Source organism: Leuresthes tenuis, unplaced genomic scaffold (assembly GCF_036924035.1).
Source record: "Leuresthes tenuis unplaced genomic scaffold, fLeuTen1.0.hap1 SCAF_22, whole genome shotgun sequence".
NCBI lineage: Eukaryota > Metazoa > Chordata > Actinopteri > Atheriniformes > Atherinopsidae > Leuresthes > Leuresthes tenuis.
In genome coordinates, this window is record NW_027325376.1 from 13,963,004 (window position 1) to 13,988,418 (window position 25,415).

General features: G+C 41.8%; 1 protein-coding gene across 1 annotated transcript; it reads left to right on the forward strand.

Annotated features, from left to right (window-relative positions):
* The first annotated feature begins 380 nt into the window (after window positions 1-380).
* Window positions 381-23,627, forward strand: stk26 (serine/threonine protein kinase 26). The gene is made up of 12 exons (XM_072376804.1): window positions 381-643; window positions 12,975-13,043; window positions 13,175-13,336; window positions 13,550-13,606; window positions 14,081-14,189; window positions 15,055-15,212; window positions 20,205-20,390; window positions 21,460-21,602; window positions 21,720-21,816; window positions 22,180-22,242; window positions 22,552-22,679; window positions 23,380-23,627. Exons 1-12 carry the CDS (start codon window positions 623-625, stop codon window positions 23,393-23,395), a joined length of 1,209 nt encoding a protein of 402 aa, XP_072232905.1. The 5' UTR covers window positions 381-622; the 3' UTR covers window positions 23,396-23,627.
* Window positions 23,628-25,415: the final 1,788 nt, after the last annotated feature.

Consider the following 25,415-nt stretch of genomic DNA (forward strand, 5'->3'; position numbering starts at 1 on the left):
CGTGGACCAGATGTGGCAACAAATGCAACATCTTTACAATTTCCCCTTTCACGATTGCAACTGTATTCGGACATCTCAGTGGATTGGAAAAACGAAGAAAAATACGTACTAGATCCTCTAAACGTTTTTGGAAATGAAGCTTGATGTAAGTGGAATACGTTCCTAATGCCTCTTTGGCGTTTGAAGTTTACGAGTTGCACACGAAGGCAACATGAGCTGAACGTATTTGACTTTCAACTAAAACTTTTTTTGCGATAGATAGTTACACAGGGTGGCAGCAGACATCTTCAAGTGTGAAGTTGACACACACACATACTGTCGCTCCTCCCTTGAAGTAGGCAGTAACCAGCTCGTCATCCTCCTCGTCTGCTCAACACTTTTTTTTCTTACTGCAGACTGTCTGACACACTTCGTGTTTGTAGTTTGTCCGTTTCAGCCTCTTGCAAACAAACCGCCCTCGCAGTTGGACATAGTCCTCCGCTTCGAGGCTAAACCTCTTTTATTCTCTTCAGTGGAAGTCTGGTGATTTACGGTCGAAGCAGGAGATAAAGGAAAGCAGGAGTCGAAGAAGAAAACACAGAAACCTGGAGGAGGAAAAGGGCGTTCATACTTCGAAGTAACCATGGAAGTTCCTGGTATGCAGGTAAGTGCAAAGGTGGGACGCGGCGTTCCCTTTCACCGGGCTTTTGCTCTATTTAGACTTGAGTGTGATCAAGCTGAAGCGGGTAAATCAGCAGCGAAGAGGCACTGTTCGACTACAGGCCGTTTCCCATTTTATTCAACAGTCATTACCTGGAGACGTAACCTCCAAGGAGTCCGTATTCAAATGAACGGCCCCCGTCTCCGCACTCACTGAAGAACAGTTTCCATTGCAAACATGTTAGCTAAAGTAACTTTAAACACTGCCTCTGGCTCTTCAAGTTCACACATAAGCAAGATATCCTTGACTTCTTCCCACGGTGACTTGCTGTTGTCGACATTGAGTTTAAAGAAAGCTTTTTGGTGTTTATATCCATTAAAAAGACCCCCATACATCTGCCTGTTGTGACTTTGGTGGTCAGCATGTGGTTGGTGAGTTAGCCTATAAAAAAGTCAAATTGAGACTTGTGAATTCGTGGTGTTGGTGAGTTTCATACGGAACCTTTCGGGATTTATATTGTGACCCAGCCTTTCCAAATTGATTTAGTGACTTTGAGGTCATTGGATGTCCATAAATAGCTCATATTGCGGCTTAGATAGACTTCGGCTCTCTAGAGTTATTTTGACTTGATCGAGTTTAGTGTATTTCATCACAGTTATTATGTGATTTAGCTGCTCCAAAATTAGCTTACAGATGACTCTGAAGTGTTTATATGTCTCTAGGCATTCTTTACTGTTAAGATGGTTGAATTCTGGTGTTTATGTCTCCTTAAGTGATGCTTTTATATTGCTTTGAAGGCTCAAATTGGGATTTCAAAGCTTTGAAGTAGGTTTACAGTGTTTACATCTCTTCTTTAATTAGCACACATTGGTTTCAAAAGTTGTGACAGCAACTGCTGATTCAGTTTAGGTGTCTTCAGTGTCCTTAAAATATACATATTCTTCACGGTGTGACTCGTGCTACAGTATTGAGTTTGTTGCGTCTGAATATCTTAAGATTTCCCCATAATTTCCCCTTGATGGCTTATTATGTGATACAAGTTCTCCATATAGGTCTCAAGATATTCTTATGCCCTCATGTTGTGTGACGGATATCGTGTGATGACTCTGAAGTCAACCAATGGCACCTTAATCCTATTATGTTATACGTTTCCATAGCGACCCATTATATATGGCTCAAGCATAGCCCATTTTATCTGCTGAACGATATGGGTTATTGATAAACTACCGGGTGTGTCTGACGTAAGTGACCTACTTTGTGTCTGTGTTATTCCGCAGCGTTGTTAAATGCTTTAATTGGACCCTCTGGAATTTTGCTATTAGTATTTTACATGCTTTAAAATAGGAAATAGTCTGATGGCTCATAAAGTTCACTCTGGGATAGCTCAGGTGGGTGTTTCTCCCTGTTTTTTTTTTTTTTTTAAAGAAAAAAAGGTGCGTAATGAGAGTTCTATGTGTGCAAAGGCTTTCATTCGGCCTCCCGTTTGGCCGGCTTTCAGGTGTGTCGACCTGTGGGACCTGCTCTGTTCATCCCAGGTGGGCGTGCCGGATATGGTGTCGGGTAGTGAGGTTGAATCAACACACACCTGACAGCAGACAGGCCGCTGCGGTGCCATGTCTTTCACTGGTGCTTGTTGTTACTGCCAACACGTCCACTCATACATGGTTTAATGTGGTGTGCGCACCGGGGGCTATCCTATTTGTTTAGAAGGCAGAAATAATCTTGCTGTTATTCGACTGTGATTTTTTTTATTTATTTTTTATTTTTAAGCACATCTTCATTACATTATAAACACAACGGAGCTGTTTAAGTTGGCTAAAACGCATAAGGGACCAACTTGATATTTAGGCCTGATAATATTTGTTTAAACATAACAGGAATCAAATTTCTTCACGTGACTTAGGCGAGGTGTTTGTTAGCAATGAATCCAATGATATTGCATGACTGTGCAGTTCCCCTCAGATACAGACCGTTTTAGCATCTTTATTCTCGTTGTTTTGGTGTTAGAGATTTGTAATGTTACTGTTTTGGTCACTGGATTTGAGCAAAAAACACTGAATTCTATAATTGGAGGTGCAATAGGCTGCTCCGCTTTGATTTGAACATTCGCTACACAAAACTGCAGTTTAGGTAATCCTAAACTGAAGTGGAGACAGTATTGTGAAACATCTGCTTTGCGGAAACTGTTTCCTCAAACCTGAAGTGTATCGGGCAGCTGGCCATTGACTTGTTTCTTTGGTGGGACTGATGCTGCTCAGTGGATTTCACATCCTTTTTCAAAGACATGAGGCAGAAAAATTTGCCTGGTGTCATGTCTGAACTCTGCCATTATTGCACAAGTTTCCCAGCTGACCCGTTTTTTATAATGCGCTCACTGAATGTCATAAATGTGTTCATTGTTGAACTGTAACATTTGCTGCCTCAAGCATCGCTTCGTAGCTTTTTCAGGGGTTCCCACAATATGTTTAATGTGCTATATATATATATATATATATATATATATATATATATATAATATGTGTGTGTTGTGTTGTGACGAACCCAAGCTCAAAGAAAAGTTTAAAGAAAAGCAGTAAATATTCCCATTTGAGTCAGTTAACAGTTATTTTAGCATCAAAGATGTTGCTTTCTTTCAAGTGATTATTGGGCTATCCCTTCCAGTCCTAGACATTCAACAGATTAGTGAAAAAATAAGACGCAAGATAAAGGCAAACCAAATTCCACCTGTGTGTTGTTTTTTTGTTTTTTTAATTACAAAATGTAATTAATTGCTGTCTTGGATCAGGAAATAACAGCAATTTAAAACTAATTTAGAGCAGTTTACAGCTATTTGTTGGGGTATAATGTAGAGAAAGCTGTATTATGAATGAGGGAAATCTCATCGTAAATGTGTCTTTGACCCAATCTAAGAGATCTACGAAGAACTCGTGTCTGCATCCTGACTCGGACCCCTAAGAAGAGTTCCCAGTCAGGATCCAGTGTGGCAAACGGCTCTCTCTCCATTGTTGGTTGATCCACCGCTTTGTCCAAGACTGAAAATGTGTCGATGACTGTGAGCTGGATTGTCACGAAACTTTGCCTTTAAACACTCAAGGTCTGTTGTGGAAGTCAGGTAAAGTGTTAAGAGAAACAGAAAGATGAGATGAGTGAGAGTTATTCTTAACTGAGGAGATGTGAAGTGCAACTTCAGTAAGTCCTGATCCAGGCCTTATTTCTTTAGATTTAGCTCCCAAGCAGCCAAACTTTCTTGTAACCTTTTTAAAGCAACATTTGCATTTTTTTTAAAGTCCGTAACACTGACACTTGACTCTTCCAAGAATTAAAAAGCAGCCTAACTCAAGGGCTGAAGCCGTGTTGTGTCTCCACATAGGGACAGTATATCAAATGAAGAAGCATACACTGTATGATGGTCACATAATAGCAGTTGTCCCAGCTCAACACTTGCTTGCTGGAACTGTTACTGTGAGCGGCAGAGTGCACGTAAAGATGGACGGCGCGTCACTGCTCCCCGCCTCTGTTACAAAAGTGAAACCAGAATATAACCAGATGGGCGCTGCCGTCATGCACATCCTGTGATGTCACTTCAAACCATCATTCTGCTTATCTGAGTTACGTCGAGTCCCTGAGAAGATGTAGTCACGCATTTTTTTTTTAAAGATAAATCATTAACAACACCGCAGACCTCCAAGTGCTGCTTCAAGAAAGCATGTTTGGACTCCCTGGGACCGATGGAAACTTGATGACTCAGCTGATTAAGGATTGTGATAACATTATCATGGTGTTGTTAACTGGGGATGTGCTGATGGGGAAACCCTAAGGGTGCTTTTTTTCCGTGTTCAGGATGCAGGGCACATTTTTATAGATGCCTGTCCAGTGGTTAGTGGAGAGTTTTAGTGTCTTGTTTTGGTTGGAAGTTTAGAAGCATGATGCATTAAATCATACAGTGTTTATTCCAGTGTAGGTCTAAAACACAGCAGAGAAACTAAGGTTTAAACATCTCCTCCCTGAGGCCTTTTTCCTCTCCCTATGGGATCTGGAGTTGATGCTCTGACTCCTCTTGATTTAAAAAGAAAAAGGGAAAAAACGTGACTTCCTGTGGAACTCCAGGAGGGGTTCGGCTCTTCAGCTTCAGCCAAACTTTCCCGCGCTCTTACGCTGAACCCTCCGGCTGTAATCCGGTCTGATTTTCCAGCTCTGATGAGGATGGACGGAAGGTGCGTGCCGGCCGTTCGCACTGTGGCAGACGCAGCTGGAGGAATGTTGATGGAGACGCCCCCCCCGATCGGGGAGTGTTCACCTCTTTGTAATTCTAACGGCTGCAGCTATTCAGAGTCCATCTCTCGCCGTGTGTATAATTACATGCTCTGCCTGACTGAAGCTTGAAAGGGACCGGTGCGTTTGTGCGTTTCACGGGGAGGAATTATCAGCAGCGAGTAACCTGTAAGTTTTGATTACAGTGGGTGAGTCAGTCTTTCTGTTGCATGAATCATACAAGGAAAGGGCACTTGCACACTTTCGGTTCATGCCTTTGGCTTGTTTGGTTTATTTACTCGCATTTCCCTGGATCAGGATGTGACGACACGCGTTGCTTCTATGTTGGACCGAGTTTTACCAGCACGACTGGTGAGTGAGGCACAGTCGAGGTATTGCAGCTGCTGGTTTTACTCATCCTTTAGAATCTCACAGAGCAACTTACTTCCTTAGCCAAATACTTCTGTATTCGGCCACAGGTTGGTCTGGTGCCTGTCATACGTGTTCACAGGTTGGCAGACGCACTTGCGTGCACAAACGCAGCAAAATGACCCACATTTTATAATAACAGGGAAGAAGCAGGGATATCCAGGGATTACATGCCAACAGTGCAAACCACCACACCACCGTGCTGCTTGTTTGCACAGGGTTGATAGAAAATGACCTCTTTTAAAATCTTAAAAGCTATGAATGTATTTTTGCTCCTGTAGAATATATATTGGGCCCAAAACTCCAGCATTCGGTTTAGGATCGGTTAAGGGCACAGTTGGGCTGGATTTTTCCCTGTTGCTTTGTAAGCCGGCGTTTGATCATTGCTTTGCACAGACCCGGGTTCCAAAATGAACCATTAACAGGCAGGCTGAGAGTTATCTTTTACCGAGCTGTGAAAGAGCATTGTTTAGTATTTGACTTGTGGTTGAAAGGCTAAAGATTTCCATGTGGTGGAAGCTCATCTTTAGCATCCCTTTACGGAGGTGGTTATGGATGAATTAAAGCAAAGCACACCATGTAGAATATATGTTCCTGTAAGTCATAAAGCTCGGCGTTGAATTTCTTGTTTTGAAAGGCCTCTCGTGTTGGATGAGTGAACACATCATGTCACGTTGTGGAGCTGAGTTAAAAGGAGACAGGAAGCGTTAGAAAGTGGTGAGAATGCGGTGTTTTTACTTCCTTCTCCAGCAGCTGTGACCCCCGACCTCTAAAACACACACACACACACATACAAACATGCTTTCAGAGTATCTTTGGGGATTTGTTGTTGTTATTTGGACCTCACTTGTTAATAAAAACATGGACCTCTCTCGCTCACTTCCTCTCTCGCATATAGAGTTTGTGTTGTCCAAGTTTTCCCCGGCAGCTTAACGTGTGCGTGTGTGACGGACCGGGCAGAGGTCACTGACCTCCAAAACCAGCTCGGCCCACCTCCGCTCTCTCTGCCCGTGTAGTTTTGACCTGAATTTTACCCCTTAAGTATGGCTTGATGGCAGTGCCACAAAAAAAATCTGTTAAAGAATGACAATGTAAATGAGGCAAAAAATACAAAAAGATGTGGAAATTTGTAAAATAACAATATAAATAATTTCTATTCATATTCTACTTTTTTTTTCTTTTTTCTGAAATCACAAGAACTTTCAGCTTCAGTGCTTCCAATACAAACACTTCAGACTGTATTTCGACCCTTTCCAAATTGCTGATTATTTGAATGTAAAATAAACCAAGACTAAATTTCTGCTTTTGACTGAACCAGAAAACAGAACTACAAATGCCAACTCTCCCTAAGAACTCGTAGAAGGAAGCGAGGGATAATTCTGCTCTGATAGCATTCAGTTTTTTTTCCTCTATTGTGAATCCACAGTAAAACCAGTCAGTAAGCACTTTAAAAAACTGAATTATCGTGATAGTCCGGCCGAAGTCGAACGGAGTCAAGCTGCTTGAACCTAAGCTAACAAACCCAGATAATATGGTTGGGGATTGAATCTGTGTCCCACAGTTCTTTTGACTGATTACCAGCCCTGTCAGACTACGTGTCAACCCGCAGTCGCTTAAAGCGTTTCCACATGGTCGCTTTATCTGACAAGATCGCCATTCATGTAACTAGAAGACAAAGACTGTGCAGTGAATTCAGCTGTAGTAGAAGTGCTGCTGCGTTCTAAACCAACTGGAGGGAGTTTTACTGAGGATGCTGAGACCTGTTTGAGGGGCATTGCAGTTGTTGCGGTGAAAGATATCCACGAACCAATCTGGGGACATACTTAGTCAGATTATAACCTTTTTATTAATGTTGTAATGCGTAAAGCAATGGTCAGAGAAGGGCGTCAGCCGTGACACCCAAGTTTTACTCTGCTTTAGTTGGGTTGAAGATGAAGAGGAGAGGAGATGCTGTTTTGTTGGATGACTGGCTGGAATTACCAATAGTTCGGTCTTAGAAATGTTAAACTGAAGGTAGCTTTTCTCCATCCTTGTCGATCATCTCTGAGAGATAAGCTGAGATTTTTTCGGGTAGAGACAGACCTTTGTCCCAGATGCCACTCCAGTGCTGTCTTAGCTGTTTTCTTCAGTGCTGAAAGGTGAACCGTCATCCTTGTCAATGTCTTCTGCAAGCGCCTTTCTGTATTTGGATGCATGTGATAAGCGGTGCTTGGCATTTACTTGGACTGGTGCCAAATAGTTCAGTTTTTCATCTTGAATCCTATCGCTGATGTTGTTTGTCAAGCCTCATAATGTCTTTTACCCAGAGAAACTTCCTTCTTGTAGCTGTACAATAAGGGTGCTGCATGTCTTCCATCTCTGTAGAGGACTACTGAGGCTCTACCATTGTTCTTGGTCACCCGAGGACCAAGGACTTATTGCTTTGGGAACTCTTTTTGGCTCATCTGTGACACTAATAACTAAAACTGTGAAGAGTCTTGATACTTTGAAATGTCGGTGACAGTCTATGAATTTAAAATGCGATCATTTAGATTTTCTCTGTAAAAAACGGTTGTCACACACTGGTTTGACTTTGATCAGATGGATGGTAGAGGTTATGTTTTAACTGAAAAACAAAATGTCCAGGAGGCACCACGGAGGATGTTTTCTGCCAAAGTTTGCGTTCTCACTCAGGGTCCTGCTTGTAGCTTTGTTGGGATTCTGATAATAATTTACTAATGTACTTCCTTTAAAGGCAACCTAGTTCAGGCTTAAACAAAATCTTTATCAGGATGAGTAACATAATCTAAACACTCGAGAGATATTTTCTGTTTGCCTAAACAACAGCCTTTGTGAGATCTGGAAACTGGCTTTGTTTGTATTTCATTTCTCTTGAATTACGAATGAGCTAAAATTCCCAGCCTGCATATCGAACCAGGCTTGTTGTGAAACATTAACTGGAGCTGTGAAGGATTCCCGGTTTACAGTTTCTGCAACTCTGAATCTTACTGAAATTCAGCTTTGTCAAGAAACAGAGCTCAAATGGTGACTAATGACTGAGCGAGCGTTGAATATTTAACTCCTCTTGACTTGGCAAACTGTTGTTCTTTCACCACGCTGAGACTGAAAGGTCAAAGTGTGACATCAGGTTTACATAATGCCTCAACGATGAAGTTTGCCAAGTCTTTGTTTACATGTCTGGGTCTTCAGTTTACATTATGATACTTTCAACAGTTCTTAAGAGTCCTAATTAGCCTTATTGTCCTTGTCGTAAATAAAGTAGGGCCGAATATTCGCGCTGACCTTTTGGACCATTAGTTCCTTTTATTCAGTCAGACTCATCAGAACTATTTTTTGTTTTTGTACCCGGGTTTCCACATCATTTAGCCCAATAACAAAATAAACCATTTATTTTCCTCAGTGCCAGTACTTCTAAATAACTTGAAACCTCAATGATGAAATTATTTCTTCTCTGAGGAAACAATATCTAGATTATATCTAAAAAAAAATTAAAAATTCTCATTTCGGGGGCAACAAACCAAAGCTAAAGTTTCATCTGACGTAAATGTTGGTTTCAACAGCGACGGCATGGAGACGCCCTCCGGGGAAGCCCTGATGCTTATCGTGTTATAACATTGGAACTGATATCGTAACAGCTGGTTTGAGCACGACTTTAATAGCTGGAGGTGAATTGTGAAACAGTTGATTACGTTTTCCCTGGATGAAGATTTTTTTAAATCCACGTGGCGTGGATTACTGTGGAACGTGCGTACGACCACCTCCGTCCGCACCGGTGAGTTGCGTCTTCTTGCACAGGCACAGACTGCACATCCCGGCTGGTGGCTGGAAGCTATCTTTACAGTGTGTTTTACTGCTATTTTGTTTGCCCAGACTCACCGCTGCTGCCTGTTCACATCGGGTTGCTGTATCAGAGCCCATTTTTCATTGTCTTACTTTGGCTTTTGAAAGCTCAGTCTGCTGCTCCCACATATCAACAACCATCTCGTTGGCACCACCATAAGAGATGGTAGAAAGTGTCAGAATTTCCAGCAGAAATTCCTCAAGGAGCTCATCAACCACACCTGCATGGAAAATTGTGTGGGTTTTTTTGGTCATGGATTTAGTTCACTGGACCAAAAAGCACACTCGGGAGGGCAGGGGGCCGGGTACATGGAAATAATTACACAGAGGTAAGTACAAGGTGAGTATTGTTGCAAAGTCCAGGGGAATGAATGAGATAACTTGGAGCTCGCTGGTGTCCGGTTGCATAATCCAGCGGGTGACAGACTATGAATCCAAATTCCAAAATGAATGCTTGAGTCTAGTGTTCAGGACACAATGCAACCCAGTGCTCGACCCGATCCCAGATTTCTTCGACTGAACAGCAGCGGGCTGAGAGAAGGTCCAGGCCCGGTAATCTTAAACACAGAGACTTAGGTCAGTCAACATGAACAAAAGCAGCCGACTCCCTGCGTAAGCACTGCCATAATCTGGCTTCCAGTGGAAGCAGCAAGCAGGTATCTATGGAGGAGGTGAGTAATGAGCTGCAGCTGTGGACCGGCCCCGCACACCAGACGCTGCTCCTGTAATCAAGCAAAGTGGGAGAGGGCGGAGGGAGAGGTTTACAACACAAACAAAGACGCAACGTGGCCAGAGCTGCTGAAACAGGCTGCCCCTGGTGCAGCGTCCTCCCGGGATTCAGTCGTCATGTTTGAGGGGAAATGAGGAGACGGAGCTGCAGTCGGCAGAGTGGTCACTTCAGACGGCTGCTTTCTGTCAGACAGCGTTTTAAGATCTCAGTTCTGGAGGAAGCTGCAGCGAGAAGCTCGTAAAAATAGCCCCGGATAAACTTCGTTGATGTGAAGTTTTGAGCTGTTTTTAAATTTCTCCAAAACTGGCCTGTCCGCCATTTTTAAATCCAGACTAAAAATGTGTCCAAAAACAGCAACAAAGTATCTCTGGTTGGAGGTTAAGGCTTTACAGACTGATGCTTTTACCTCAGTCTCACATGGATTGTGCATCCCAGTCACAACATTGTCATGTGTAGGCTTTTATATTATTGTCTTGTGAGTTGTTATTATTGCTCAACACTGGATCTCTTTATTCTCTGTGCTTTGCTGTATACCCGCTTTTGCTTCATCTTTTTTTGTACTGGGCTGAAAATATCAGACAGTAACCGCTGTGTTTGCTCACAGGGTGTGGCAACGTTGTGGGTACTGTGTGTGTGTGTGTGTGTGTGTGTGTTCTTTTTTTAGCTTGGGGAGGAAACTCGAGCAGCATCATAGGAACATCATATGCTCCGGCGAGGGTGTTTATTAAACCTTCTTATGCCAGTTTCTTTGAGTTTGGGGACAAAATGTGAGCGTGTGTCATAAAACATGCGCGTCTGTGCTCGCCGAGGTCGAAGTAACTACGCTTGCAACACTGAACATCTGTCTTTTATTGGAAAATGTACGACATAAAACATCTAGCTCAGATTGTCTAACTTGTTAATTTTCCACACGAGCGGTTGTGTTTTCATTTGGATTTTGACCTTTTTTATCGACTCAGATTTTGGAAAGCCACTTCCAGAGTGAGGATAATTCAGGAAGTCATTTTGCAGTGGCGTGTAGATGTGGTGGTAACTTCAGCATTGCTGGCAGCGGTTGGTTTTTAACAGCATGTCAATCAGCTGATTGGAGCTTTTCTTCTGTATTTGCACTGGATTTTTGGGAAAACAAAAGAAGACAGTAAGTTTTAAGAGATGGTGAATATGAGAGGAGGCCTTACTTTAACATTTCCATTTTTAACCCAGTGATCTACACCACTTAGCGTCAGGGCAACAAACTACACATTTTGTTATCCATTACGTTCAATTTGATTGGCTTGAGGCGACTGCAGAGTGACGGACAGGCCATGGGAACTCGGAGGATTCATTTGCATGTAGTTGGCTTGTTGTCAAAAAGAGGAAAAACTACTCGCAGCAAGCGGCCCACAAAGCAAAGGCCAACTACGGAACTAACCGAACAAAGCAGCAGAAAATGCCTCGCAAATTGAGAACGACCAGATGCATCGAAATGGACAAAACCATTTCTAAGCTCAGAAAAGTAAGCCGACGAGGACCGAAATCAAAGACTCGATTTCTAGCGCGGGGAAGACGAGTGGAAGAATTTGCTTCTGACTGCAGTTTCAAAAGCAGTGAAGCATAGAGCTAAAGAGATGCCAGACTTTATTTATTAATAAAGTCATTAGCTTTAACTGCAAACCTAAGGAAATGTGTGTCTGAATCCCACAGCAGGTCGATGACTCAGCTGTCTGCTGGGAACAGATCTCCTGGAGATTTGACCTAAGTCCTGTAGAGCTCTCCTTGATGCTCTTGTGTGGATGGATTAAAAGCTGCCCAGATGGTACCAAACACTTCTGTACAGCGAGTTGATAATACAGCATACCAAACTTAACTGCAGAGCACCATTAAATCTACTGTCAAATGCAATAATCTTTGTGTAACTCTGTTATGGCAGCAAGACCAAGATGTCAGTATCTTTAAAAACAATTACTATTTTTGCTGTTCTTGAGGCTTGCTCAATGACTCCACCTTCAATGTTCCGGTAGGGTTTATTTTGAAGTAGTTCTGTCATTATCCGTCTTTATTTCTTTATGACGTCATTTGTCCATGTAAAGGCAGAAGCTGTAAAGATAACAGAAACATTCTCATTTCTGAACTCTTCGGTGTTCCAGTAAAAGTGCGTCTTTTCAACACCCACAGCAGTTGTATTTAGGAAACGACTATAATCCCTCAGCGATAAGTGTGTGTGCAGGCAGCTGTGTGTGTTCAGTTCCTGTTATCTTTAACTGTCACACTTGTTTCCTTCTGCATTTTATGGCTTTTTGTGTGCGATAGCTTTGTGAGGCTTTGTGAGGCTCGTCATGTTGCAAAGCCTCGTATGTGAGGAAGTAAGTTAAAGCTTATGGGAAATCTTTCTGTTGTTGAAGATTGGCGCTATTTGTTTTTCCAATAATTCAGGCTGTATTTTTATCATTTACAATACAATTAAAAATAAAAAAAATAAATAAATTTTACCTTTCTTTTAAAAGTTTCATTATTAAAATTATTATTAAATTGTCATTTGGTGAAACTGTCACGATGCTGTGACGGGACAACCGATCTGGGAAAATTCAGGTTTTTTTTTAGCTCCTTCTGGTGCCAGAATGTGATTTGTCACAATCCGTCTTGCCCGAGTGAGAACAACCAATCAGAGCCAGGAGAAGTCTTTAACCACTGCCGGTTAATGCCGCTTCTATTGACGTGCTTACGACCCTGCGCTTGCATAACGTCTCTGTAGGGAGAGACGCGTTTAGGCTGAAGCACAGCAGAGAGGGAGTGGGAAGGGCCTTCCAGTTCCACCTTCCTCTGAAGATTAATGAGTTCTTTAAACCACACGAGTCTTGTTACTTGTTGACAACAAATACTCGACTTTGACATTCTAATCAGTAGGTCAAATGTGAGATTGACTGCTGAGATTAACGATTCGACACGCCTTGTCAATACGGTCAAACAAAAGCGTCTCTTCGTTGGGTTTTGATCTTAAAATTCAAGGCCAAAGGAAGCAGAACCATTTGGTGTTCTGTACTTTACGAGAACAGTTGCTTAACTTTTTTTTTTTTCCTGTCCTTCCTTTCTTCTTGCTCTTGTCAGAGTTCTCAGGTTGACCCAGAGGAGTTGTTCACTAAACTGGATCGAATTGGAAAGGGATCCTTCGGAGAGGTGGGCACATTTCCTCTTCACATTATGTACTTTTAATTTTATGTATTATATATGTATCTCTGTCTTCTCTCCATTCGGCTTTCATTTCACTTTCCTCCTTTATGATCATCGTTCTGCCTTCTCTCCTACAGGTCTTCAAAGGTATCGATAATCGCACTCAGAGTGTTGTTGCCATTAAGACGATTGATCTAGAGGAGGCAGAGGATGAAATCGAGGACATCCAGCAGGAGATCACAGTGCTCAGTCAGTGCGACAGTCCGTACATCACAAAGTACTACGGCTCCTACCTGAAGGTACGAACGTCATCATGCTTTCATTCAGCCAGGCTGATCTGAGTCACAGTTTCAAGGAAACCAGCTGGAAGCCAGCTGGGGGTTCTGCCATGGAAAGCATAAACTAGGACAGAGATTTCCAGCATTCTGTCATTATTTATTTGATGTAGCAACTCATATAAAAGACTATTTATTTTATCTGTAACTTCAGAAAACAAATTGTTTCTCTTTCAGGGCAGTAAATTATGGATCATTATGGAGTATCTTGGTGGAGGTTCAGCGCTCGACTTGGTGAGTCTTATGGCAGATTTCAGCTCAGTACATTGACCAAATCCCGGCTGTCGGCAGCACTCATTTACCAACTAATGATCCAAAATTCTACGTGGAGTTTCTCTTTTCAAAGCTTCGCCTTGTTTCCCCCTCAGTTTCAGTCCGTGTAACTGTACCATTCTGCCTGTTTTCTCTCCTGAGAACGCACCAAAAATTTGAATGATGAAAAAAGGAAAGAAATGCAATAAAATGGTGTCAACATAATGCTTCAGTCCAGGAAACCACACATTGGGCAGAACTTCGTAGGAACAGTTTAAATGCTGTAACAGTTGACGGGAAATCTGAGTTGTTTGGGTGCCGTGATTACGTAATATTCTGTGATTAGGCTTGTCCTGAATGAAACTGAACGAGGTGTGTTTGAATGCCTTCAGCATATCAGGTGTTTTCTTTTCTTTTCTTATTGTTTCCACACGTCGTGCGTGTGTGTGCATGCAGCTGCGGGCGGGTGCGTTTGACGAGACTCAGATCGCCACCATGCTGAAGGAGATCCTGAAGGGGCTCGACTACCTGCACTCTGAGAAGAAGATCCACCGAGACATCAAAGGTGGGGATGGGTTTAAACTCTTCCAGTTTGAAAGACGTGAATTTAATTTGGAAGACGAGATAAAGTCATAGCAGCAGAGATGCTGTAGATGTCGAGACTTGTATCTAGTGTGGGTGAAACTTCTGAAATGAACTGATAGATGTATTCCAACGTATAACGCAGGCTTTCTGTGAAAAGTGAGTCGACTGTGCTGACATCCGAATGGTTCATCTATACAAATGCAGAGAGAAATTTGGAATTAAAGACCATCTGACTGAATAAGGTGATTAAAAAGAGGACTGTTTGAGAACCGAGGAGACAAATGCTGACGTTTTCCTGCTCACAGCTGATTCTACCTTTCTAAAGGAGAGCCACTCCAGATGTAAAACAAATAGTGGGTTTAAGCCTGATGTGTACCTCTGGAAACACTCTGTAGTCCCTGACCTTCAATCTCACAAATCCCAAAGTAAGCCCCGCTAAGGGTAGCACAGGATGCACCCGAGGGGTTTTACAGCGAGGGGAGATTAACGGCTCAGCGAGGTATGTTGAGCTGAGTTTTCAGTGTCGCAAAGGTGTCTCTTTTAACTCGCTAGATCCCCACGGAAACTCATAACCTGAGTTAACCTGAGGGGTGTTCAGTAAAAAACAATCCCAGACCTTAGCAGCCGACTGAAACGGCATTTAAAAGTCAGAAATACTGACAGTTGACGGCTTACATTGTGATCAAATTAAAGCACAATACAATACAATTTAGACTATTTGTATAGTTATTAATTTCAACGTAGAAACCAACATTTGTGTTGTATGCATTTAGCTGTTTGTCATGCCACCAAAGAGACTAGAAACTGTGGGCTGTGCATCATGTTACCGCGATGATTCTCTGCAGCTGCCAACGTCCTGCTGTCGGAGCACGGTCAGGTGAAGCTGGCTGACTTCGGAGTGGCCGGTCAGCTGACTGACACGCAGATCAAGAGGGAAACCTTCGTGGGAACGCCGTTCTGGATGGCGCCCGAGGTCATCCAGCAGTCCGCCTACGACTCAAAGGTCAGACACCTGTTGTGTACAAACACCTTCACGAGCCATGTCTATCCCTTTGAGCCTCATCTGATTCCTTTATGTTGCCAGGGAAACGGGTGCTGCGATTCTTTAAAACATGTGCGAATATAATTGGAATTGTTGTATCTAAGGCAGAAACGAGAGTTTGTAAAATTCTAAAGAGATTGAAGGTCAATATTTGGTCTGAGCGCCTTTATTCTCCAACACAGCCTGAACCCTCTCAGACAAGTAATGCCAAGAAAGCATTTCTTTAAGGAGTCTTCAGGAAGAGTTCTCCAGGCTTCTTAAAGGTCCTTCCAAAGCTCTTCACCATAATACCGTTTTATGTCAACCTGTCAACCTGTTTCATCTTTAGCACGCTTCGTGGTTGCATCTAAAGAAATGGGAACAAATGACGTGTCTGTCCTGCAGACTGCTGTTAACAAAGTGCCCGAAGACACAATTTTAAAATCCCATATTGCGGTTCTCTGCTGTGGAACAACAACGCTTGACCTTTTATTTATTGTTCTCTTAAAAGCAGAAGTCTGCCTGACTTCTGTGTGGAATCGAAGGCCTGCTGTGTCACAGATACCTTCCCTCCAACCTCAAACGCACTAAAACAAAGGCCTTCGTTATTAGGACGACTCCTCGGGTTTTCACTGTCATCGTTCCTCTCAAACCAACTTTGGACCTGCTTTGTAATGTTTTCAGGTGTGCTCTTTAAACACACACCAGGTCTGGAAATACAGTTTATATCTATGGGATTTACTAGTTGCTTGCAGTTAGTTTGCATATTGCCATAGAAACCTGATACACGTGGATGTGTTGTTGTGACTGGCTTTAAGTTCGTTTGCATTGCGTCTAAAGTCAGTTTTATTTGCATGTGACAGAAAGGCTCCAACCGCCCTGTTGTCTGGTTGCGTTTGATGTCCTTTGTTGCAGACAATGACAGGGTGAGCGTCTCGTTTTTCCAGTTTACTGGGATTCCCTCATCAGTCTCTCTCTTTTTTTTTTTGTCTTTTCTTACTTGACACTAAGCCAGCCGCCTCAAAGACAAACGGCGGTCTTTTACGATTCATGAATGGCAGATTTATGAAGTTGCACTTGTGCTCTGAAGTAAAATGCTGGTTTTGATAGCCAATAACAAGGTAAACAAACACGGTAAGGTTGGAACACAGGGCTATGTCTGCGCCGTATGGGTGTGTTGTTTGGACACAGGGCAAATCCACTAGGGTGTGTATGCTTTGTCTCTTGATGTGGTTTGGTTCATGTTGGTGTTTGTGCGTGTTGCACATATGATGTATAACATCTGACTTCAGGCTCAGTTTTAGGTAACTTTTCATTTGTATTTTTCACTATTCGATTCATGCAGGAAACTTCGTACTTTTCTCAGTGTTCATAAACTCCTTAGTTTTTCAAATACTGACTATTTCTGCTGCAGGTCTTGGTCAAAATAGCATGGTGCTGTCGCTGCATTTGCTATTCTGTTTTCTAAATGAGTCCTCAAGCTTGGAAGCAAGAACAAATTATAGCCACATTCAGGTAATCGGAATGCTCACATATTACAAACGGAAGCAACACAACGCACACAAACTCAAACCAGTTTGCCAGACGTCATGTTTCATAGCTCGTCATTCATCAGTCACGCCACCGAGCGCAGCCTCCGCAAAAGCTGCTTATTGTTTGATCGAAGCTCGACAAAGAAGCCACTAAAATGGCGGGAAGGAAAGCCTGGACTACGAATGACGCGTTTCAGACAGTTCGGAGTCAGTTTCCTCTGTGGGGGAGAATGTTGTACTCCATGCACTTTATCTCTGCAGTAATGGTAAAGAAACCCCGAGATGCTCAACAGACATCTATAACAGAACCACTTCACTGCATTGAGGTCAGGTCTGAAAGCAGTGAGCTGTGTAATTAGTCGTGGTACGGAGACACTGGACCCAGCCTGTGCACACACCCCAACTTCAAGACTATCGAGTCCCTGCAGCATGCCATTTGAGTGTAGATGGTGAGACCAAAGCGGGCGGTTCGATCATGGGTAGCCCGTTTCGCAGTAGCAACCGTCACTCCCTACTCGGCTCCAAAGACCTAGAAGTCAAACAAAGAGAGACGCAGGCGACCGTAGACACCCACACACATCAAGAGATTCCACCCTAAAGATCTAGGGAAAGCAATAGAGTGTTAGTGGATGGATCCAGGAGGTTAATGGCCATTCATTCCTTGGCTTCATATACCCAGGGTCCAGCAAGCAAGCTTTGCCATCTGATGTCTGATATCAAGACTTAAAACTGTTTTTATTGGAAGTTTATCCATTACTCAGTACATCCACATTGAGTTGTTTGAAAAGGAATAAATGGTGAATATTGTAGGTGTTGGCGTCTTTTGCATGTAAATACCTAATACTATGAATTTGTGGTTGGTGCAACAGCTCTAGTTCTGTACTGGTTTGCCTAAACATATGAATCTTCCAAGAACAAGTTAGTTTTTTCTCACGCGCTGATTTAATTTCGTTTGGACCAAAAGCTCTAGTTGCTAATGAAGTGAATGATTGCGCCTCCAGCAACTAGCTTGAACCAGTTTTCTTGGCTGAGAGGTGATTCATTGTCTATCAGAACATACATAGCTGTTGTGTTATTGGGCTCTAAACTGCCTTTTGTCTAAAAAGAAGAAGAAGAAAAAAGTGTGTACTGCATAGGTGCTCTTCTAGTCCGGTTATGTTTCTGAGAAACTCCTTTGGATGATGCCTCTAAATACCTGCAAACACCTGCAAGCCTTGGTGCCTTTGCTACGAGGAGGAAACCTCTCAGGGATGGTAGCCAATTCAAAGCATCCAGAATTCAAATGGATTGCATTTTTGGTTTTATCAGACAGGCCCTGTAGAAATGCAACAGTAAGCCTCTAAACTATGTCAGCACACCCCACACTATCAGCTTTTTAACCTCTGGATTACACCGAGGCTTTCTAACACAGTTTATAGGAGATTCTTTGCAATCCAAGCTGTGGGAGGAGCTCCAGCTGTGGGCCACGAGGCATTACTATTGTTGGATGGTACCAGTAAGTTTCATATCTGCTCAGTGTGACGCACCAGCCAGGGGTGGTTTGGTTTATCTTACTTTAGCATTAAGACTATAAATGGGAGGAGAAACAACCTGGCTTTTACCATCGGTCTGAAAGCTCACTGATTAACATCACATGCCTGTTCATCTGTGGAAGAATCAAAAAGGGATGATTTATTTGTGGTTATGGGTTGGATTAGACTTTTAGACCCACACTGAAAATCTGAAAACGCACTACATTTGTTTATCCCGTCACCACTCGCATGAAATGACGAGCGTTGTGGGAGAACGTTTGAGTTTTGGCTGTGGAAGTAGGTTTGGATCCCTGACGCGCGTTTGTGTTCCGAGCACATGCTGCCATATGGTGGGCGGTTAACGGTAATGGAGCTGGCAGAGTTAACAGTCAAACAGTATCAGAGCATCCTGTTGTAACGTGACACTGAACAGCTTGGCTGAGTGTGTGTGTGTGTGTGTGAGATAGAGAGATGCTGTCTGCTCTTTAGTCAGCCGATGCACAACTGGTGGAGCGAGTCAAGAAGACGTGACATTCAACCTGTGTGCACGAGCAGCTCCATGTGTGTGTGTTGGTGAGCTAATGTGTGCGTTTCCTTGTCTCACTGATAGACCGATAAACGTGCAACAAAGTTGTGCTGAGATCATAAGATAAATGACTGTATGTGATCATTGGTAAGCCAGTTAACTTGGAGATTTTCTGCTTCTGCCCATTTTAATGCATTCATTTAAAACCAGTCCTTTTGTTTAGTTTAAAAAAAAAAAAGAAAAAAAGTTGCCGTTAAAGATTACTTTATATGGAAAAAACAATCCCTCCCAGTCATAACATGACAAGTCAGAGTGAAAGAAGATGTTTCACCGAGAGCGGGTTCTGCTTCTAAAGAGCAGACCTGAAAGGTTATTAAAGATCATGTGGAGTTATCGCAAACTGAATGGAGGAGAATGATTATAATGATGATAATATGACGTAAGAGACGTGTTATGTCCTTGTTTCACAAGTTGACACAATTACCTGAAGTCTTAATGAAAACTACGACAGGCCGTGGTCCCTTTCCCTTAAATTAAACCAGCTCTTTTCTTAGCGACTGGTTTTTAGGGTCGGAGTGGGCGACCTCACTCCATCCCTCTTGTCCACTTGGTTTAGCTCTTTTGAGATGTATAGTACTCAGTAACCCTTGGAGCACATTATAACTGGGAGAGAGGGCATATAGTAAATAGTCTGTGAGCTCAGATTGTCGTACGATAAGGAAATGTTCAATCTGTTTTGAAATGTATAAAGACGGGTGGAAGCTGATTTTTATAAGTACGATTAAGTGAAGCATTCACACAAATGAACTGAATAAACAGAAGGAAGTTTTAAAGTGAAAATTTACCGATAAAGATCTGAAGGTGTCCTTTTGTAAAGGCCAGCCAATGACATCAACCTATAGAACACTAATAAGGGAAAACATATCCAACAAAAGTATTCCAGATGCTTGTGCCAAATGTTTCAAGTGACGGCAGCTCTGTGCCACTCTACCAGAAATAGGAAAGTATAAAATAACCAACATCAGTCGTCTGATCTTTAGCCTGCATCACATTTTGCCTCGTTGCGAGCAGAAGAGAGCTTTGAGTCAGGTTGGAGGATTATAATAACATGCTGGTTTTTTTGTTGGAGCGACACTACATGCATTACCCAGGATAAAAATGTTGTCACATTAACAAGTAATATTAGCATTAAAATGAAATGCAGCGCTTTAATCCATGTGTTTGTCACAGAATTAGTTTGGATGTATTAGGAATTTCATGGTCAGATCAACAGTAGAGTATGTTTAGCTTAAATGGCACGTTTTTAAAAAAAAAAAAAGTATTTATTTTTTTACAACCACTGACAAATCCCGACCCTGTGCTGAAACAAACAGAAGTTGCTGACCGTGCGTTTGTGTCCCCGCAGGCGGACATTTGGTCGCTGGGCATCACAGCCATCGAGCTCGCCAAGGGGGAGCCTCCGAACTCTGACATGCATCCGATGCGAGTGCTCTTCCACATCCCCAAATCGCCTCCTCCGACGCTGACCGGAGACTTCTCCAAGAGCTTCAAAGAGTTCACCGAGGCCTGCCTCAATAAGGACCCCTCCTTTGTAAGACGCACAGCTGCCGCTTTATGCCTCCACAAACAGCTTGTGAACCTGCTGTGTTTTACGCACTAAAAAGCTCTTTTGCTAATTCTAATATCGTGTTGCTCGTTACGCACAACTCGCACCTCTAGTGATCAAGCAAGCAGAGTGTTTGCCACCTGTACTATGCAGAAGATGAACACCATATGATGTCTCCTCTTGGCTTATCTACCATTTTGAGACCTCATGTTACTACGAACCCAAAGACTCAGGGAGGCCTCTATGGCTCCTAAGTGGCTGAATAGGTGCAATAGACGACTGCGGTTCAAGTCAAAAGACATCAGACATCTGTCGTCATCAGGTTTACTGTTCAGGCCACACCCCTCTACATGTTGAAGTGTCCTTGGGCAGGACTCTTAGCTCTGAACAGGCCATTTACTGTACATTAAGTTACTTTATCGTCCCACCGCTGCGTGGGAGAGGGCTGGTTTTTCTGCGATGCTCCCTTTTTTTTTCTTTTTTTTTTTAAGCACGGCAGCTTTAAAAAAAAATGCTTTGTGTTGGTTTGTTGCTGAATTAATTTTATGAGACGCACTTCTTGGAAATCACAATCCCTTGGATAGAAACAAAAAGCAGCCAAATGTACGTTAAAAATGGTTTAAAAACTCATCAAAGAAATTTGGGTCGTGTTGTGGAGTTTTTAGTAAAGGACAGTGTGTAGGAAACCCTGGAGGTATTTAAGGAAATCACTACATTCCTGCACTCCACAGTAAATAATTAAGGTTTAATGATGTAAGGATTTTGTTTTTCCTTTTACATAAATGAGCTCCACTGGCCTCTATTTGGTCCAGGCTTTTATTTTGAGGCATCTTCCTTGTGCAGTGTGCTGCTTTGGTTGCATCTTGCTGCCACCTAGTGGACTCTCAGCTGTCCTGTTTTCAACCTCTCCACCCAATGTGTGGTTTTTTTTGTTTGTTTTCTCCTGCTGTCCACCTGTAAAGAAACCGTTTGAATGGCCAAATAAGTCTTTTACATTTTCCTTTTTTTTTGTCTTTAAACTCTAATCCTCTCCCTCTGCTCTGTCGCCACCCAGCGCCCCACAGCCAAGGAGCTGCTCAAACACAAGTTCATCGTCCGACACTGTAAGAAGACCTCCTACCTCAGCGAGCTGATCGACCGGTACCGGAGGTGGAAGGAGGAGGGACACAGCGACAGCAGCTCAGAAGACTCCGACAGGTGATTTCAGTCCTTGTGTTGCGGCAGTAACTTCATTTTAAGGTGCTCGTTGTCGTTTTTGTGTGTTAGAGAGTCTCTGCATGTGCAACACATGGTGACAGTTGTTTGTATGTGCAGTGAATCCAGTAATAAAGAGAACAGCGAGTCTCCCGAGTGGTCGTTCACCACAGTCCGGAAGAAGAAGACGGAGGGAAGGAAGGTCCTCAATGGAACAGTAAGTCCAATCTGTGTGTCAACATCTCTTTGAATTAAGGGGATTTGTTTATGTCTTAAGTGTAGAAGGATTCTTACAGAGAACTGGGTACTGGTTTTATAGTTTAAAAATATATGGTCAGCACAACAATTAACATGTTTGAGAATGCTGAAAAATCTCATGTTCTTCCTTTGTGGTTCACTAAACCGTAAACTCTTCAGATGTTCGTTAAATTAGAACAAATGTCAAGCTGCACAACAAGAAACACACTAGTTTTTTAATCAGATGAGAGTTGATGAAAAGGTCTGTAGACATGAAGTTAAATAAATGCCCCACTCTTTTTCTGTTTCCCGTCTTTTTGTTCCCTGCTCTTCATCTGTGCAGGGTCAGGATCAGCTGAGTAAATCTGCCAGTCTGACCACAGTCATCTCGCCTGTCTTCAGTGAGGTTAGTACAAAGATTTATATTTCAGTTGGATAGATTAACATGTTTCGCTTTGTGCTTGAACATATTGCTGCATAATGTTTGTCCACATAAAACCAGGTATTGTCCAACATGGCAGAGACAGTAAATCAATAAGAGAGAATGGTTAAAATAACCATTAAGTCAGAACAATTTCAAATATTATTAAAGACTCACATCTTCTCATTTTGACCATAAATTCCATGAAGTAAAGCAGCTGCTGGCTGTAGTTTGCTGCACATGCATTCATGAAGGCGGCTGTTTAATTAGCATTTCATTGATCTTCGTTGGCAGTTGAAGCTGCAGCACAAGGAGCACTCTCAGCAGCGGTTGGCTATAGAGGAGCTGGAACGTAACATTCGATTGGCTGAGGACACGTGTCCAGGCATCACAGACAGGATGATCACACACATCATTGCCAGGTACCGGAAGTTTATTTGTCATGAATATATATGTCTGCTGTTCTTTGTTCCCTTTCTTGTCTATTTTATCATATACGACTGGTGTTGTGTCCTATTCTTTCTCATCTATTTTCAGTCCTTTTGTCTTTAAAAAACTCATTCTGCTCATTTACAAGGTTATTTTGGATGTAAACTTAAAGCACGCTCTACATGCTGTGATCTTCGAATGACATGGCATGTTATGTTTGTTATACGGTACATTTCCCGGGCACCTCCTGTCGCCTTATGCCTGAAACACTCTATTGTAGTTCCTGTCTCTTTAAGGCGCCCTCCTGAAAATCCCAGGTTCATCTGATTGGTCAAAAAATTGAGAAATACAAGGAAGCTTGTCATTTTTTTTTTTTTAGGTGTGCCAGACTAGTCAGTTGGTAGTCATCATGTAAATCTGTGTCATGATGATGTCATTTCATAGGACAAAGATCAACTGTTCTCCGAATGAATTTTTTTTAAGCAGTGCAAGGGAGTATTTTGTGGGAGAGAATTTGGTGTGGTCCTAAGTTTTTATGTTACATGTACAACAAGTTTTACATAGACTGAACTGGAAAAACACATGACCTCTAGGTTATCCTTGTTTTTTATATATATATATATATGTGTGTATATATTTTTTAAATTTAGAGCAGTAAATCTGTATCCTTAAGATAATTTGCTTACTTCACAGATTCACAACAAATTGAAGGACAGATGGATGGGATCAATTAAAGAAAGCCAAGAAGAGACTGTGTCTCCATACGGTGACTCTGCTGGATGATGAACACAGAGGAGATTTGCTGTGCGATGTCTCCTCGCTGTACACATATTTCAACACACGCATACACATATATATATATATGTACACACTAATAATGTAATATATACACTAAATTTTATATATTCACTGCTGCTGGTTGAGGCCACAATGCCACCCCCCCCTCCAAAAAAACAAAACAAAACATCAGTTTCATTTGAAATACAGCTGCATTTTGAATGAAATGGCCTGAACCATTAAAAATATCATCAACATGTGCCTTTTTTTCCATCTTATTCTTTTTTTGATATTATTTTCTTATAGAAATTGTCTTTTTTTCTTTTCTTTTCTTTTTTTTTTATTGTTGTTGTTGTTGTCCAAACCGCATACAGGGAAGTATAATAGACAAGAGGGTTCTTGTCCATCAGCAGTGGTAGCCTTTGTTTTGTGTTAGGATTTGCTTTGAGTCTGTAGATGTCTGTGATTGTGTAGTAGCACTTGTGACAGAATATATGCCAATATTCCATTTATTTTGTTGTTTTTAGTAATGCTGTTTGAATAAAGTTCCTGTATCTAATAATTCTGGATTACCCATCCAAGTGTGACAGTTTTCACAGCTTGTTTAACTTTGTAATCTTAAGTTTGTAGGAGTGGAGATTCTCAGTTTCACTTATAGAATTTTGTGGAGACTCTTTAACATTCAAGAAGAAATAACCTGACCTGAAATGATAAAAACTGGAAAAACTTTTTCTTTTCTTTTTTTTCGTGTAGGTTTTCTGAGGAACAATCTTACATTCTGAAATATTTTTAGACTCATGCTTGGGAGCTATAGGAAACTAGCCATGCTAGGAAGCTACTAGTTTGCTTATCAGCGAGCTAACTAGCTATTGTGGGTCCAAAGTGATTAGCAATATTAAAGTTGGCATGCTGGGTCAAAATCAACATTTGAATGCCATTTTTCAATGTTATGTACAAGTTGTCCCTGGGAGAATCTTGTTTTAAAACTTATCAAGTAGACCCATTTTTTTTACTCAGTTTTTGGAGCTACAAGAAACTAGCTAGACTTGAAAGCTACTAGCTTTCTAGCCAGTGGGCTAGCCAGCTATTTGTAGGTCCAAAGTAAAGTAACAGGTTCTTCAAAGACCACGATGGAAGCTGCAATTAAATGTATTATTGACAGTTTCTACCAAAGACACTATAAGACTCACTGTATATTTTTGTCTTTTTTTTTTATATATATGTATCATAAGGGATATACGACGCTTGCTGAGGGGGGAATTGTAAAAGGAATGGTGTAAGATTTTACAATAATATACTCATTTTTCCGTGTGTGTGTGTGTGTATGAGTAGCGGGACTTAGAGTTTTATGAATAAATATTTAAATTTGATTGAGAAATGTTGTTTGTTTAATCTGATTATTTGGCAAAAACAAACCAAAAGAAATCACTCATCCTTGTATTGCTTGATGGTTTTAATACAATGGAAACAGCCATGCGAACAAGAACAAACACGTCTTTTCAGTTTTAAGGTTTACACATCGGAACATCATAATCAACTGGTCCTCAACAAATCTTTCAATAAGGTCTGTACAACTTCGGATGACAGTGTCATAAATAATTTAACAAAACAAAAATGTGAAAACTTAAGTATACCCTTACTGCTTCCATTGGAAGAATACAGTAAATTAATACATTTGCATCAATGATCAATGCATTTTATTAATTGGTTATCAGTGTGAGAACCTCCTATAAAAGCAGAAGTTTTCGCAGTTCATGTGTTCACACAATCTCAGTGAGAAAAGACTTCAGTAAGGATTTTAAAGATGCAATTGTTGCTGTCTGTTGATCTGGAACGAGTTGGAAGGCCATTTCCAAATAATTGAGTGTATGGTTCTACAATGAGAAAGATTTATTAGGAAGAGGTAAACATTCAAGGCGATTGCCTGTCTTCCCAGAAGTGGATATCCCAGC